General features: G+C 40.9%; 2 protein-coding genes across 2 annotated transcripts in view; one reads left to right on the top strand and one right to left on the bottom strand.

The window, feature by feature from the left end:
* etv4 (ETS variant transcription factor 4) overlaps positions 1-1,428 on the top strand; it is a 29,999-nt gene extending 28,571 nt beyond the window's left edge. The window contains exons 11-12 of the mRNA XM_084039509.1: positions 639-740; positions 926-1,428. Coding sequence (XP_083895635.1) covers positions 639-740; positions 926-1,153 — 330 coding nt within the window. The 3' untranslated portion in view covers positions 1,154-1,428. The remainder of the gene's footprint in view (positions 1-638; positions 741-925) is intronic.
* A 6,539-nt stretch (positions 1,429-7,967) lies between these two features.
* LOC311032609 (ATP-dependent RNA helicase DHX8-like) lies at positions 7,968-18,161 on the bottom strand. Its single transcript, XM_084039508.1, has 23 exons — positions 18,023-18,161; positions 17,831-17,916; positions 17,676-17,742; positions 17,504-17,583; positions 17,272-17,384; positions 16,648-16,968; positions 16,116-16,260; positions 15,589-15,780; positions 15,260-15,347; positions 15,073-15,170; positions 13,216-13,363; positions 12,613-12,794; positions 12,123-12,317; positions 11,848-12,033; positions 11,547-11,757; positions 11,242-11,423; positions 10,859-10,999; positions 10,582-10,737; positions 9,950-10,087; positions 9,690-9,818; positions 9,350-9,546; positions 8,959-9,138; positions 7,968-8,411 (listed from the first exon to the last, which is right to left on the bottom strand). Exons 1-23 carry the CDS (start codon positions 18,123-18,125, stop codon positions 8,192-8,194), a joined length of 3,558 nt encoding a protein of 1,185 aa, XP_083895634.1. The 5' UTR covers positions 18,126-18,161; the 3' UTR covers positions 7,968-8,191.
* Between the last annotated feature and the right edge of the window lie 253 nt (positions 18,162-18,414).

Raw genomic sequence — 18,414 nt, 5'->3', positions numbered from 1 at the left:
CTGAGTCATGAATCTCAGAGTCTCCCTCCCCCCATGTTTACGCTGTCTTCCATTATTTCAGATGTTCGTCAGCATTACGATCATTCACTGTTGTGGGATGATTTCATCTCCTTCACACATCCATGTGGGGTTGTGAGAGACTCGATTTCTGTCAGTTAGTGGTCCCTTGTCAACAGAGAGTTAAGTTTTGGGTTGGGAGCGTAATTCATGGCCTGCCCCTGACAACCAGCCATGACTCCTATTTCACTGCGAACACTGTGGGACTCTGGTTGCATTCAAGTGGTAATGGGTTACATAAAAAGGAAGTGAATCCACATGTGGGGACTCGCCCTGGTCTTGGCATGTTGACACTTTTGAGATAAAAAGAAGAAAGGACTTTGGCTTGCCACCGAGGACCCCTAGTGGTCATGGCGTGGAGATGCACACAACTGTGTGGATATGATATGATATTGAGGAACAGAAATACTGACTCAAACATTTCTCTTCTGTTGGCGTGTCATTTGAGGAAGGCTATATTCTTAAGCCCTTCAAAAGCATGCAGATAACCACTGGCCGTTAAATTGACTTCACCAAAGCTGAACTAAGCCAGAAGTGTAACCACAGCCATTTCCTTTTCTTCCATCCTCTCCCCTTCTCAGGTTGCTAGGCTGTGGGGCATGCAGAAGAACCGTCCAGCCATGAACTACGACAAGCTCAGCCGCTCTCTGCGCTATTACTACGAGAAGGGAATCATGCAGAAGGTACAAAACTATGTTTTTTTCCCCTTATGTATTCATAATAAAGTAAATGCAAAAGGTTCACTGAAAATGCATCCTTTTTTTATACTACTGCTACTTTTTTGTAAGTTTCCTTCCATAAATATGAATGCTAAGCACTTGACACAAGTAACTGAAAATAATAGAAATTGGTCCCACTCTCTCTCCAGGTGGCAGGGGAGCGCTATGTTTACAAGTTTGTGTGTGAGCCCGAGGCCCTCATCTCCCTGGCCTTCCCCGACAATCAGCGGCCCAGCCTGAAGGCCGAGTTTGAACGCTACGTCAACGAGGAGGACACGGTGCCGCTGTCCCACCTGGACGAGGGAGTGCCCTATGCCACGGAACAAGCCCCTCAAAACATGGGCCCCCAGCCCTACTCCAAAGGCTACATGTACTAAAGCCAGCCCCCGCCCCCCTCCTTCCTCCCCATCTTCATAAATCTTCCTGTTGTACTGACCCATCATCATACACACCCTGAAATCCCATGCACCTCTTGCACACGCCCACCCCATCCACTTGTATATAAGGCTATGGTGTTTTTGTTTTAAATTAATCTCATTAGGGATTTTTTGTTTTTAAGAGCTGCATTCCTCTCACATCTGAGGCCTATTCAATCCATAAACATGATTGTGGTTGAAGATATTGCGTAATAAATACCCATAATAATACCCAATGAGAAGTCCAGACAATTCTTTTGTGTTTTGTGTTAGGAGCCACAGGTATTCTTTTAACTTTTTTATGCCAGAAGATGTAGTAGGTATATGACGATACAAAACAAGTCCAGTTGCCTACAACAAAGCTTTTAATGAACCTTCAGACACGTCAGTGGTGTCCCATAAAAATGTCATACAGAATTCGTAGTATAATATGCCATAGCAATGGCAAAAAGTTGTACTATGTCAGAAATGTAGAGTTTGTTAAAATGTCACAGAAGTAAAAGTATAGTATGCCATAAAAAGTCACAAAAGTTCATAATGTGGTATGTCGAACCAAGTAATGAAAATTCACACTATAGTGTATACATAAAAAAATAAAATTAACAGTAATAGTGTAGAATGTCGAACACAATCATAGAAAAGTGATTGCCGAGTATCATCATCAAGATAGGTGGAAAGAATCCTACACCTACAGTATATGGTAATCTCTGCACAGTCTGAAAGTAGTTACTGAGTTACAAATTCTAAAAGTAACTAGTTACTTTGGAAAGTAACTATTGCGTTACTTTCAAATAATTTTTAAATACTGATGTGTCAAATAATTTGGTACCCATCTCCATCCCTCTATGTGTTCAATTATTTATGATAAATCTGAGTATTATAATGAAATGGATACTCAATACATTACAAGCAGAAATCCACAGTGCACAAATCTAAACAATTTTATTGGAGATATTATAATTACTATGCTTATAGAGTGGATTGATAAATATAACACAATATATCTTTTGGAACTTTTGATATTTATTGCACCTCAACGGGTCACAACTAAGCCAAATTAAATTATGCTTGTTAATTTATCAGATTATTGAGAGCTTTGTAAATGATGATGATCTTGAAGTGGATATGCTGCTTTATTGGGAGCCAGTGAAGGTGTTGCAGGATGGGTGTAACGCATTTCTTTGAGTAATTTACACTTTGACTTCTAAAGAAGTCTCTTATGTCCCGTAACAGTACTAACGCTGTTACTTATAACGCCGTTATTCCCATCACTGATGGTAATAATAAACTCCTTAAAAAAAGTTTGGAAGGGTTATTTTCGGCCGATTATTCCTCCCCTTTAATAATACCTATTGGTATTGTATTTTATATTGTTGGAAAGCCTGAGTAGTCACCTTTACAACGAGGTACAACTTGTAAGGATCATGCATTCATGGAATGAGCAACACAGCTAACCGTGTGGGTAGCGGTGTAAATGTGCCAAAATCCCCTGCAATATTCTTCTGTTGGTATTCACTCTCATTTTGAGCTTCAAGTGCTGGCAGGTGTATGCCAGTCACAGGTGTGTGACTGGCACCTGATTGGCACACTACTATGACTTTTTATTGACATACTATACTATGACTTTTTATTGACATACTATACTATGACTTTTTATTGACATACTACTATAACTTTTTATTGACACACTATACTATGACTTTTTATTTACACACTATACTATGTCTTTTTATTGACACACTACAATGACTTTTTATTGACATACTATACTATGATTTTTTTAATGACACACTACTATGACTTTTTAGTGACATACTATACTATGACTTTTTATTGACATACTATACTGTGACTTTTTAGTGACATACTATACTATGACTCTTTATTGACATACTATACTGTGACTTTTTAATTGACATACTATACTATGACTTTATTGACATACTATACTATACTATGACTTTTTAGTGACATACTATACTATGACTTTTTATTGACATACTATACTGTGACATTTTATTGACATACTATTATACTATGACTTTATTGACATACTATACTATGACTTTTTATTGACACACTACTATGACTTTATTGACATACTATACTATACTATGACTTTTTATTGACACACTACTATGACTTTATTGACTTACTATACTCTAACTTTTTATTGACATACTATACTATGACTTTTTAGTTACATACTATACTATGACTTTTTATTGACACACTAAACTATGACTTTTTATTGACACACTACTATGACTTTATTGACATACTATACTATACTATGACTTTTTATTGACACACTACTATGACTTATTGACATACTATACTATACTATGACTTTTTATTGACATACTATACTATGACTTTTTATTGACATACTATACTATTTTTTTGACACTACTATGACTTTTTAGTGACATACTATACTATGACTTTTTATTGACATACTATACTGTGACATTTTATTGACATACTATTATACTATGACTTTATTGACATACTATACTATGACTTTTTATTGACACACTACTATGACTTTATTGACATACTATACTATACTATGACTTTTTATTGACATACTATACTATGACTTTTTAGTTACATACTATACTATGACTTTATTGACATACTACTATAACTTGTTATTGACACACTATACTATGACTTTTTATTTACACACTATACTATGACTTTTTATTGACAAACTACTATGACTTTTTATTGACATACTATACTATGACTTTTTATTGACACACTAAACTATGACTTTTTATTGACACACTACTATGACTTTATTGACATACTATACTATACTATGACTTTTTATTGACACACTACTATGACTTATTGACATACTATACTATACTATGACTTTTTATTGACATACTACTATAACTTTTTATTGACACACTATACTATGACTTTTTATTTACACACTATACTATGTCTTTTTATTGACACACTACAATGACTTTTTATTGACATACTATACTATGATTTTTTTATTGACACACTACTATGACTTTTTAGTGACATACTATACTATGACTTTTTATTGACATACTATACTGTGACTTTTTAGTGACATACTATACTATGACTCTTTATTGACATACTATACTGTGACTTTTTAATTGACATACTATACTATGACTTTATTGACATACTATACTATACTATGACTTTTTAGTGACATACTATACTATGACTTTTTATTGACATACTATACTGTGACATTTTATTGACATACTATTATACTATGACTTTATTGACATACTATACTATGACTTTTAATTGACACACTACTATGACTTTATTGACATACTATACTATACTATGACTTTTTATTGACACACTACTATGACTTTATTGACTTACTATACTCTAACTTTTTATTGACATACTATACTATGACTTTTTAGTTACATACTATACTATGACTTTATTGACACACTACTATGACTTTTTATTGACATACTATACTATGACTTTTAGTGACATACTATACTATGACTTTTTATTGACACACTAAACTATGACTTTTTATTGACACACTACTATGACTTTATTGACATACTATACTATACTATGACTTTTTATTGACATACTATACTATGACTTTTTATTGACATACTATACTATGACTTTTTATTGACATACTATACTGTGACTTTTTATTGACATACTATTATACTATTACTTTATTGACATACTATACTATGACTTTTTATTGACACACTATACTATGACTTTTTATTGACATACTATACTATTACTTTTTATTGACATACTATAGCTACTATGACTTTTTAGTGACATACTATACTATGACTTTTTATTGACTTACTATACTCTGACTTTTTATTGACATACTATACTATGACTTTATTGACACACTACTATGACTTTTTATTGACACACTATACTATGACTTTATTGACACACTACTATGACTTTTTATTGACATACTATACTATGACTTTTTATTGACACACTACTATGACTTTTTATTGACACACTATACTATGACTTTTTATTGACACACTACTATGACTTTATTTACATACTATACTATACTATGACTTTTTATTGACATACTATACTATGACTTTTTATTGACATACTATACTATGACTTTTTAGTGACATACTATACTATGACTTTTTATTGACATACTATACTGTGACTTTTTATTGACATACTATTATACTATTACTTTATTGACATACTATACTATGACCTTTTATTTACACACTATACTATGACTTTTTATTGACACACTATACTATGACTTTTTATTGACATACTATAACTTTTTATTGCCATACTAAACTATGAGTTTATTGACATATTATACTATAACTTTGTATTGACACACTACTATGACTTTATTGACATACTATACTATACTCTGACTTTTTATTGACATACTATACTATGACTTTTTATTGACATACTATACTATGACTTTTTATTGACATACTATACTGTGACTTTTTATTGACATACTATTATACTATTACTTTATTGACATACTATAACTTTTTTTATTGCCATACTAAACTATGAGTTTATTGACATACTATACTATAACTTTGTATTGACACACTATACTATGGCTTTTTATTGACACACTATACTGACTTTTTATTGACATACTATACTGAGTTTTTATGACTCTTTCGACAAATCACACTGTTTACATGGCTATTTTTCGACATGCACCTTGACTATTTTCGACATACTATACTGTGATTTTTTTATTGACACATTCTACTATGACTTTTGCCATGGATTTTTTCCACATACTATACTATGACTTTTAATTGACATACTAGACTACAACTGTTTACATGGCTATTTTTCGACATGCACCTTGACTATTTTCGACATACTATACTGTGATTTTTTTATTGACACATTCTACTATGACTTTTGCCATGGATTTTTTCCACATACTATACTATGACTTTTAATTGACATACTAGACTACAACTGTTTACATGACTATTTTTCGACATTACTATACTATGCCATATTTGACATACTAGACATAGTATAGTATGACAATAAACAGCATTGTATAAAGAGGTCATTGTATAGTGTCAATAAAGTCGAAAAAAGTCATATTATCGTATGTCGAAAAAACTACTAGTACATTGAAAAACGTCAGTGTCAAAAAATAGTCATGTAAACAGTCTAACTTTTCGAAAACAGTCATAGCATAGTATTTCGAAAAATAGTGTTGAGATAACTTCTGAACCCATTACAAAACTCATAGTATAGAATGTTGAAAAAGTCAAAGTAGTAGCAGTAGTCAAATTTTTCAAAAAAGTCATGAAAAGTCATAGCATAGTATTTGAAAAAATAGTGTCCTGAGATAACTTCTGTTGTGACACTATAAATAAAATTGAATTGAAAAAAGTCACAGTATAGAATGTGACAAAAGGAATCATAGTATGTTGAGAAAAGATGCTACCCCGGCACTGAAAATGAAGAGGCAGCAGACAGAAAACTGCATCCAATGTTTATCACAACAAAAAAGAATAGGGGGCTGCACGGTGGTGTAGTGGGTAGCACTGTCGCCTCACAGCAAGAAGGTCCCGGGTTCAATTCCAATAAATCCTGTGTGGAGTGTGCATGTTCTCCCCACGTGAGTGTGGGTTCTCTCCGGGTTCTCCGGCTTCCTCCCACAGTCCAAAGACATGCAGGATGGACCTGTCTGTCTCTACATGTCTCCCTGTGATAGACTGGTTACCTGTCTGTCTCTACATGTCAGTCCTGTGATAGACTGGTTACCTCTCTGTCTCTACATGTCAGTCCTGTCTGTCTCTACATGTCGGCCCTGTGATAGACTTGTTACCTGTCTGTCTCTACATGTCTCCCTGTGATAGACTGGTTACCTGTCTGTCTCTACATGTCAGCCCTGTGATAGACTGGTTACCTGTCTGTCTCTACATGTCAGTCCTGTCTGGTTACCTGTCTGTCTCTACATGTCAGTCCTGTCTGGTTACCTGTCTGTCTCTACATGTCGGCCCTGTGATAGACAGGTTACCTGTCTGTCTCTACATGTCGGTACTGTGATAGACTGGTTACCTGTCTGTCTCTACATGTCGGCCCTGTGATAGACAGGTTACCTGTCTGTCTCTACATGTCGGTCCTGTGATAGACTGGTTACCTGTCTGTCTCTACATGTCGGTCCTGTGATAGACTGGTTACCTGTCTGTCTCTACATGTCTCCCTGTGATAGACTGGTTACCTGTCTGTCTCTACATGTTGGTCCTGTGATAGACTGGTTACCTTTCTGTCTCTACATGTCGGTCCTGTGATAGACTGGTTACCTGTCTGTCTCTACATGTCGGCCCTGTGATAGACTGGTTACCTGTCTGTCTCTACATGTCGGTCCTGTGATAGACTGGTTACCTGTCTGTCTCTACATGTCTCCCTGTGATAGACTGGTTATCTGTCTGTCTCTACATGTCGGTCCTGTGATAGACTGGTTACCTGTCTGTCTCTACATGTCGGTCCTGTGATAGACTGGTTACCTGTCTGTCTCTACATGTCAGCCCTGTGATAGACTGGTTACCTGTCTGTCTCTACATGTCGGTCCTTTGATAGACTGGTTACCTGTCTGTCTCTACATGTCAGTCCTGTCTGGTTACCCGTCTGTCTCTACATGTCAGCCCTGTGATGGACTGGTTACCTGTCCAGGTGAACCCTGCCTTCACCCAATGACAGCTGGGATCGGCTCAGTAGGCGGCGTACGGAACAAAAAAGATCATATATATTTATATTTACATCTTTTTACAATATATGTTGAATTTCACAGAATTCACAAAATTGAAATCACTGAACAGTTTAAGACGACATAGCCATCAATGCAGAGGCAAGGCAATATGAATGAAGAAGCTTAAATATTGTGAAATACAATGAATTGAGGTTTTAATTAGAATTCGTCCGGGGGAAAGTCTCTGCTGACTGAGAGCTTCAGCGGCGTCTGAAGGCGCGGGAGATCCTCCAGGCGTTGGGCTCCTCGTAGCGGTTGTAGAGAGGCTCCAGTTTCTGTTGCCTCTTCTGCCTGCTGAGGCGCGTCGGGTCGCCGACTCGATAGAACGCTGGCGCAAACTCCACCAGCCAGCGAGGGTCGATGGTGGTCACCTCCCGCATGTACTCCTTGGTTGTCAGCACCAACTCGTGGTACACAAGCCTGCAGGAGGCGTCATGAGGACAATAATACACTTAGTAGTGATGATTAAGGGCTGCAACTAATTATACCCAAAGTCAATTCACTATTTGTCAAGCAAAACTGATGAAACATTTGCTGGTTCCAGCTCCTTAAACGGGACGATTTTATTTTCTTTGTCCCAATGATGCTGAACATCTTTGGGTTTTTTGACTTCTGAAGCCATATAAAAAGAGGCCACTTGGGCTCTAGAAGACTATAATGGCAGATAATTTGCACAGTAATCAATCATTGGTCACTCTGTTTTTTGGACTGTGATGGTTTCACTATTTCTGATTTAAATAATTTTATCTGGAAAACCTAACATATAATAAAAATGATAAAATGTTCACATTTATGACGCTGCAATAAGTCAACATTTTGCAATGAATTGTGTAGTTTATAAAGACAAAATTTATAATAATTTTAGTAAAAGTAATGATTAATCCAGACAACTTCTACTCTCATTCAACAGGCGAATACAAGACTTTGTCAACAAGATATTAATCTGTATCCCACAATAAGAACTCACCATTCTGGCTGGCGGTTGAACAGAGTGCTGGAGGGGTGGAGGTACACCACCTGCTGGTCAATCAGGGTACGGTACCCGTCGTGAGGGTGCTTCCTGGCAGAGTTCCTGAAGAAACCACTGCAGATAGCTTTCTGGACCCGCATCGTAGCCGTTCCACAAGAAACCACATCCAACTTGTGTCTGAGGAATATTTAGTACGGTTTATATTTCTAGACTACACTTAAAACGGGTTACGTAGATTTAAATTGTAGTTTTTATATCTATAGTCATTTCTCAACTATAAAACACAGAGACAAATGATATGATTGAAACGCCTTTACATTGCACAGACAGGAACCGTGGGGTTTTGTTAGTGCTTATTAGAACATATTGAAGCATGAACAATTGTTACCTGTCCATGATGCTCAGCATCTGCTTGCGGATGTCCTGAGCTCTCTTTAAGGAGCGGGCTTGGATGAAATTCTCAAAACACCAGGGGTTGGAGAACTTGTTGTTCTTCCAAGAGTTGTAGACCGCCAGCAGGGTCAGGTGATCTCCCTCGAGCTGGAAGAACTTGGTCTTTTTCTGGTCAGCCTGGGCCTGTTTGTCCTGAAAGTGGAAGGATCACATTTCGGTTTTTGTCCAGTTTGATTGAGTGTTATTTCACAAGCATGTTCCACATTTTCACATGCATGTTATAGAAGTCAGTCTCATCTCATGTGGTCAGTATGACTGCTGTGTGATCCACCTACCTTTGGTCTGTAAAAGATGTTCTGCACGGACAACATGGAGACGATGGTGAGCATCTCCTCACTGCAGCCCAGATGGACGGACATGATCAGCATCTTACACAACATGGGCTCCAGAGGAAACTCGGCCATCTGAGCCACAGAGACGGGTGGACATTAAATACAGTGTAGAGAGACTTCTCATCAAACCTATTCTAGGTATATGAAGCAGTATCGTGGGTTTTAATGCAACAATCTGACTGAGTATATAAGATTCTCCTCACCCTTCTTCCCAGCCGCGTCAGTAAGCCTTCATCGTCCAGAGCTCCCAGCGTGTAGAGCTGCTCCATGGCTGTGATCAGAGTCTCCATGGGAGGAGCGTCCATGAAGTCAAAGGACATGAGGTCATTGATGCCCATGGCCTGGTGGAGAAAACATATAAGTAAATCACACTGACAACAATGGTAATGTCCAAAAGAAAATAACAGGGCAACAAAGTCATGATTAATGCTCAGATTCACATTTCAGATTTTCTGACTTTCACCGACTAAAGAGCTGAATCTCCATGAAATATAATGATGATAAAAACTGGCTGTTTTTGCTGCTCAACACAAAACGTATTAAAAGTATTATAAACCCATTCATTTGTGAGCTTGCAGTACAAAACATAAGCTATGCACTGCATGAACAGTGCACATTTTAATTGAGTTATTTAGCACAGAAAAACCAAGTAACCATAACAACCACCCACAAAGTCGAGGTTGAACTTGTGAAATACAGAAAAATACAGTATGGGAAATATTATACTTTCAAATTCCCTGACCCGAGGGAACCCTGTCTAATGTCATACATCGTATCACAAGGCCCCCTGCAGTTGTTTTACAGCATGACGTGTTAGAGGAAGTCAGTGCGTTACCTTCAGGGACAGCACTGTGCTGGCCAAGTTGGTTCTCTGGATCTCGGGCACGTTGGTGGTCAGCATCTCGTCTCTGTAGGCTCTCTCCGTGTAGAGGCGGTAACACTTCCCCGGGCCCGTCCTGCCGGCTCGCCCTGACCTCTGCTTGGCCTGGGCCTGAACACACACTGGAGTTTGTAGCATCAAATCATCTTCAGCTTTTCAGCATCCTAGAAAACCCACTCTGGTTGCTTAATAGGGCAAATAGAAACGGTTCCTGTGTTGTATTTAAACGGACCTGTGATATAGGAGTCACCACCAGCTGGTCGATGCCCGTCTTGGAGTTGTACACAATCTGCTTCACGAAGCCGGGGTCGACCACGTAGTAGATTCCATCGATGGTGAGCGACGTCTCGGCGATGTTGGTGGCGATGATGACCTGGTGGTAAAAGAAAAGGAGAATTACCGTTTAAAAGGTGAATGACTTATGTGTTGAGCTTTAGATGAAACTACAAATGAAAGCCACTAAAAAGGTGAATATATTCATAAGTCTAACAAGGAAGGACAGCATGAAAACTGAAATGGCGTTTGTCACATAAAAAAAAGCTAATAAGGAGTAAAACATCTTGGTTTAACACACAACAAGTCATAGCTTTGATCTGTTCCCGTGTTGTTCATCACCTTTCTGCTCCCTGGGGGCGCCGGGTCAAAGATCCTGGTCTGCATCTCGCTGGGCAGGGCAGAGTAAACCGGCAGAATAATCAGCTCAGGAACAGCAGGACCCAGCGACTTCATTCTCTCATACAGGATCTCACAGGCGGTGTCGATCTCTTCCTGTCCAGTCAGAAACACCAGGACGTCACCTGGACGGAGAACACGGAGAACGGGAATGTTACAGGATTTTAATCACAATTCTTTTTGGAAAATCATCACTGGTCCCTTGGGCTTCTAATTGAAGACAGGGAAAGCCGGTTCTGACATCATACCTGGGGGCTCGGTCAGGTGGATCTGCATGACCGTGATGAGACTGGCATCCAGGTAGTCCGTCTCGGGCTCTTTGGTGTAGAGAACCTCCACTGGGAAAGTTCTCCCTGGGATGGTGAAGATGGGCGCTTCATAGAAATACTGAGAGAACTTCACAGCGTCCAGCGTGGCTGAGGACACGATCAGCTTCATGTCTTTGCGTTTCTGTATCGTCTAAATGAGTCGGGGGAAGTGATTGTATGTAAATATCATTGACTATTCTTTTTAAAAACCATTGCATGGTTTGTAGAACATCAAAACGACCTTCTTGAGAAGCCCAAAGAGCACATCGGTGTGTATGGTTCTCTCGTGGGCCTCATCCAGCATGATGAGGGAATAGAGACTCATGTCCGGGTCCAGCAGACACTCCCTCTGCAGCATCCCGTGAGTCATGTACTTGATCACCGTCTCCGTGCTGGTGCAGTCTTCAAATCGGATGGTGTAGCCCACCTAAAGGTAAAAACAGAAACATGCTAAAGCTAAAGGAGAAGGAGAAGTCTCTTAAAGAACGTCTTGCTCCGATTAGGCGGCTCACTCACCTCTTGTCCTAGACGGCAGCCGTACTCCTCAGACACTCTCTTGGCCACGGACATGGCGGCCACGCGGCGGGGCTGCGTGCAGCCGATCTTCCCCCGGGAGGTGTAGCCCGCCTCTGCCAGGTACTGTGTGATCTGCGTGGTCTTCCCGGAGCCGGTTTCTCCAACGACGATCAGGATCTGGTTGTCGTGGACGGCCTAAAACAAACAAACATGGGCGTATTGATGGCTGGGGAGATGAACATGGATGTAATGTGGGTTCAGGTCTTGTGCGTGTTGCAGGCTAATAGCTACATTTAGCTTTAAAAGCTATCTGACAATCAATAATTATATTACACCGATGCATCCTTGTGTCCTGTTATAACCAGTGTTACTATAAACGCATGCGTTTGGTGGATTTTGCCTAAACACCTAAATGAATGTTGTGGATGTTTTCTCTCCAGGAGTCTGAAAGAAGACGACATGCTTCAGAAGCAGAATCTACTTCCCACACCTGAACGAGCTCCTCCTTGAGCTTGAAGATGGGCAGACTCTCCCTCTGCTGCAGGATGGAAAGCTCCGTCTTCTTGCCGTACGACACCTGGTTCCCCCCGAAGGCGTATCTCTTCCACGCCGGCAGGTCGATGGGCATCGCGCCGATGCCTCTCATGTTGGCGGCGATCTGCCTTCCTTCGTCTGCATAGGAGAGGAACGGCACAGACGTTAAGGTTCCGGCAGGATCCCAACAGTTAGTCTGATCAGGATGCACTCGGACGATAATTAACTTCCTAACAAGCTCTTTTTGTAATAAAGCATGAGTCAGAGGTAGTGAGCGGGCCGGGAAGGAACTTGTTACGCCTCCGATATCCCTCCTGGCCACGGAAAGACGGAGTCACAGTGCATTACGACTGTGTGCCGGCGTAAACGCCAGATAAGATAAGCATCTCCAGCCGCTCCACAGTAATCACGTAACAGCGTAACAGGCCCGGCACAAGACAGATGCTTACATTTCATTTTCTACGTTTTATAATCCCTCTCTCTCTCTCTCTGACACACATTGTTTTATGTCCTTTAATTCAGTTCCAGTTCAGAGTTTGTTGATACAAATCCTGCTTACAGTCAGGCATCGGGTCTATCCAGTTCTTGTGGAGTCCGGTAGGGATGGAGTCCAGCTCTGCTGCCCGGACCGCCTGCTTCAGCTCCCTCCTCTCCTTGGACAGAGCGTTCTGCATCATGGCCGCCTGGGAGAGGGAGCCGTCGGGGTTCTGATGGACGCAGTGAAAACATTCATCGGGTTATTTAAATTGACTACCCACCATTTACAAACACACATGTAATCTACACTGCTCAAAAAAATAAAGGGAACACTAAAACAACATGATGTAACTGCAAGTCAGTCATATTTCTGAGATATCAGCCTGTCCAATTAGGAAGCAGCACTGATTGGGAATCAATTTCACCTGCTGTTGTGTAAATGGAACAGACCACAGGTGGAAACGAGTGGCAATAAGCAAGACATCCCTATAAAGGAATCATTCTGCAGGTGGTGACCACGGACCATTTCTCTGTTCTCGGCCTTTCTGGCAGATTATTTTATCTTTTGAATTTTGGCAGTGTTTGCACCACTAGAGGTAGCATGAGGCGGTTTCTCCAACCCACAGAAGTGGCCCATTTAGTGCAACTCATCCGTGATGGCACATCAATGTGCACTGTGGTAGGAAGGTTTGCTGTGTCCCCCAGCAGTGTTAAGAGCATGGACGAGATTCCAGGAGACCGGCCAGTACACCAGGAGACGTGGAGGGGGCTGAAGAAGGACAACAACCCAACAGCAGGACTGATATCTGCTCCTTTGTGCACGGAGGAGCGGGAGGAGCACTGCCAGAGCCCTACAAAATTACCTCCAGCAGACTCCATGAGGGTGGTTTGAGGGCCCGACGTCCACAAATAGGGCCTCTGCTTAAAACCCAACACCGTGCAATGTGATTGGCATTCGCTAGAGATCCCAGAGATTGGCAGATTGACCATTGGCGCCCTGTTCTCTTCATGGATGAGAGCAGGTTCACCCTGAGCACATGTGACCGACGGGACAGGGTCTGGTGGCGCCGTGGAGAACGTTCTGCTGCTGCAACATCCTCCAGCATGACCGGTTTGGCGGTGGGTCAGTGATGGTCTGGGGAGGCATTTCTTTGGAAGGTCACACAGCCCTCCATGTGCTTAACGGAGGTACCCTGACTGCCATTCGGTACCGGGATGAGATCCTCAGACCCATTGTGAGACCATATGCTGGTGCTAAGTTCCTTCTAATGCAGGACAATGCTAGGCCTCATGTGGCTGGAGTGTGTCAGCAGTTCCTGCATGATAAAGGCATTGATGTTATGGACTGGCCTGCCCGTTCCCCAGACCTGAATCCTATTGACCACATCTGGGATCATGTCTCGTTCCATCCACCAACGCCATGTCGCACCACAGACTGAGTTGACTGCTGCTCTGGTCCAGGTCTGGGAAGAGATCCCTCAGGAGACCATCCGTGGTCTCATCAGGAGCATGCCCAGGCGTCATACAGGCACGTGGAGGCCACACGCACTACTGTCTTGAAAAATCTCCACAAAAGTTGGATCGGCCTGCGATCTGATTTTCCACTTTGATTTTCGGTATGATTCTGAATCGAGACCTCCATAAGATGAGGGTTTTGATTTCATTAATCATCCTAATGTGTGGGGGGGGGGGGGGGGGGGGGATTATTTGTTTAACTTGGAGTATTTTTAAAATATGTTCTTTAATTGCTTACGGGTTTGTAGTCGAGGACACCTAGTTTTACAGCCATGATCTGTATTTTTAATAGTATTTCATATTTACTAACAACTGGACGTTGCTGTCAGGCAACTGATTATGTATTCCAAGCACATGATATTAGTAAGTAAATAAGTGTCTGAGGGAGTCACACTTTCATTCAGATCTGTGTCTGGAAACACACCTTTACTATTTTGACTGGGCTCAAGTTGGCGGTCCATTTCGTCTGCCCCCTCAGGAAAGGAGGCTCCTCTTCCACCAGATCGATCTCCAACTCGTCATCTGCAGGAGGACGAGTTACACAAGAGACATCATGATGCAGGATAACTTTCATTTAGAGAAAAATAGAGAATAAAGTGAAGACTTTTTACCTTCATCCTCATCTATTTTGGGAAGGATTCCCGTCTCCTGGTCAAACTCTGGGAACTCTTCTTTGGGGAGGACGTTGGCTGCAATCATCTGGACAGAAGATGTATTTAAAAGTTATCACCACAAATCAAGCCATTCAACCGGTGGCCTGATCAGTTCTGTATCAAATAAATACAATTCAAAACATAAATTTAAAAAACATAAATCTATTCATCTTTAATAAATTAATAATGCTGACATTTTGACGCAATAAATCCTTCATTTTGTCATCACTATTAGAACTTATACATTTCCGTCATAAAGCATCTGTTTTACATGACGTGTAAAATACCTGTTTGATTTCCCATTTCTCAAGGTCAGTTATCTTGGTGAGCCGTTTGCGCTCCGTGGGGTTTTCCTCTAACTCCGCCACGCTGACCTCAGCAGGGCGGTCGGGGTTCCTCATGACTTCGTCAACGACTCCAGTGTCCAGGTTTCTTCTCCGGTTAGGGTTCAGGTCCTCCCCCGTCTCCTGGTTCACATCCTGGCAACGAGGAAAACCAGTGAGCACTGTTTCTAGAAATCAGTTATGTTGGATGCAAGTCAAATACACTCATGCATTACTTTAACAAATACATGTATTATCATTTTATCTGAAAAAAACAAAACATCTAGTCTAATTTAAATTTGAACATCTGATTTCATGTCTTCGTCTAAAAGTGGGTAACAGCATGATTTATGATTCATCTTCACTAACTAATTAATCAACAGCAAATAATAGAAGACAGACAGGTGTGTTTCTATGGTGATGAAGTGATTCCTCTAGATTCTTCGCGCCGCAGCGTACGAACATTTCTCACCACTCTGCACACGACTCACCTTCATGCTCAAGCTGGCTTTGGTTCCGGTGAACGACAGCACTTTGACCTTGACCTTCTGGCCTTTGGTGACCACGTCGGCCACATTGGCTATACGTCCTTCTTTGCGCAACTCTGAGATGTGCACCAGACCTTCCCAGCGTTTCCTGCAGACAGTTTCACACACAGATCAGGATCGAGGTGCAAACACTTAAAAAATAAATAAAATAACATTACCGGAGACGGCTGGCAAAAACAACTCTCAACGCAACATGCAATCAAATGGATGCTTTTGCTTTGTTAACTTAAGTGTCTCATATATTTCATGAAATCTCTGAAAAATTCCAAATTTAAACACTCAAATACGCACAAGAAAGTGCAAAAGGGAGGAATATCGCTGCTGCTTGTCATCTCCACTCTCCCTCCCCCTTCCTGTCTGATAACTAATAATACTAATAACACCACAAAAAAGATTAACGGGCAACAATGAAATCCTGGAGAACTAAATATTAAAACAGGATATGTTACATCAAAACATCTTTTAGCTGACTGACCTGAGGCCCTCTAGCTGCACAAAACATCCAAACTGCATGACACTGCTGACTTTGCCGTTGTAGACGTCGCCCACGACGGGCTCGTCTGACAGAGGACGGTCCACGAGTCTGTCACGGCAGCGGTCGGATGCTCCGTTGTCCTTGTTGCTCTTGTCCTCGTCCTCCCGGCGGGGGCTCGGCGGATGGTCGCTCCAACGAGACACACGTTTCCTTTTGCGCTTGGGGTTCGTCTCCCCGTCGCGCTCTCTTGACCTGGAGCGAGAACGACTCCGCCGGCGTCCCATTGGTCCTCCTGCGTCTCGACTCCTGTCACCGTCTGACCTGAGGAGGAAATGAGAAAAAGGAAGAAGCACAATTCTTACTCCAGCTAAGATAAGATGCAAAATAAATATTAAAGTAAAGAAGAATAAAATGTTATCCAGCAATGTACATAATATGTACAATAATGAAGGAAAACAACAGTGCTACACTATGACATGCTGGTGTTGAGAAGTGCTCCTCCTCACTCTGCGATGACTCAATTTTAACATATTCCACATATAAATGTGAAGTGGTCTCTTGTTTTAATAGCTTGTTTTCCAAATGGCAGGTATCCACCTTTAAGTACAACTCCTTTTTAATTACCTGTTATCTGAGCTTGTTCCACAGAAGTTGGGCATCAGCATTTCCAGCTCCTTCATGGCCGCCGCTGCAACCTGCTCGTCATCTTTGTCTCTGTCAGTGTGACGTGGTGGAATCTGATGAAGAGGTAATAATGAGGAAAACAGCTCCAAAACTCTATGAATACTATAAAATGCAGTGTTTTCTTATTTATTGTATTTTCCTTTCCAGTTTGCAAGAACAAAGAAAGCCTCACCATCCAAACAGGATGATCTGGTTTACATAAAGCAGGGTATTTCTCTTTCAGCTTGTCCTGCTCACTCTTTGGTTGATGAGCTGCCAGACAATAACATTTATTTGATTGTTATTATAGGGATTTAACAGTAGATACATGTATGGTATAATAACATTGGAGACATGTAATGTACCTTTACTTGTGGACGGCGAGGGTCGCATAGTATTAATAAGTCTGAGCAGATTGCCGACAAATGTATCCTGGAAGAAAACAATAAAATAAATATACATTTTTAATAGATAGCAGCAGACGTGAAGGTTAAGGTGTTTGGTTTAGCTGCAGACTGACCGTAAAGTCCGCTCCATTTTCAGAGAGAACCGCCTTGAACGCCTCAAATGTTGGGTGTTTTTCGGCCAAACTGATGATAAATTCAGCTGCAAAACATCAACAGATGATTAGCTGATCGTGCTAACTGAGACGGTTAGCATGGTCGCGTTAGTAAGCTAGCTCGGGAGCCTCGGTGAGGAAGAACAACGTTACCCAGATCTTTCTCGCTTATTCCAAGATGATTCTCCAACTCCGTGCACACCTTCGACACCAACGATAAATATTCCAGACGTTGTATTTCGTCCAAAGCAGCCATTTCTCGTGTTGTGTTGTTTAGCGCTGAACCGGAAGTGGCGCTAACTTCTTCTTCCCGTTTGAGCTCCAACGAACGTGTTGCAGCGCTGCTGCCCCCTACCGGTCAGCAGGCAGATAACGGAATGTACAGACTCAAATCTCAGTGGTTACATGATGTAAATATTATACTTACCGTATATGCAATATAGAGTCGCTTGTATTTCACTTGAGTTTTTCCATTTTAGTTACTAAGTTTCTACTCCACAATTATTTGATTTATTTTAATTATGCAGATTGCTTTGCAAATTCAC

Source organism: Eutrigla gurnardus (genome assembly GCF_963514095.1).
Source record: "Eutrigla gurnardus genome assembly, chromosome: 22".
In the NCBI taxonomy this organism is placed as follows: Eukaryota; Metazoa; Chordata; class Actinopteri; order Perciformes; family Triglidae; genus Eutrigla; species Eutrigla gurnardus.
This window is presented reverse-complemented; position numbering and strand designations above follow the sequence as displayed.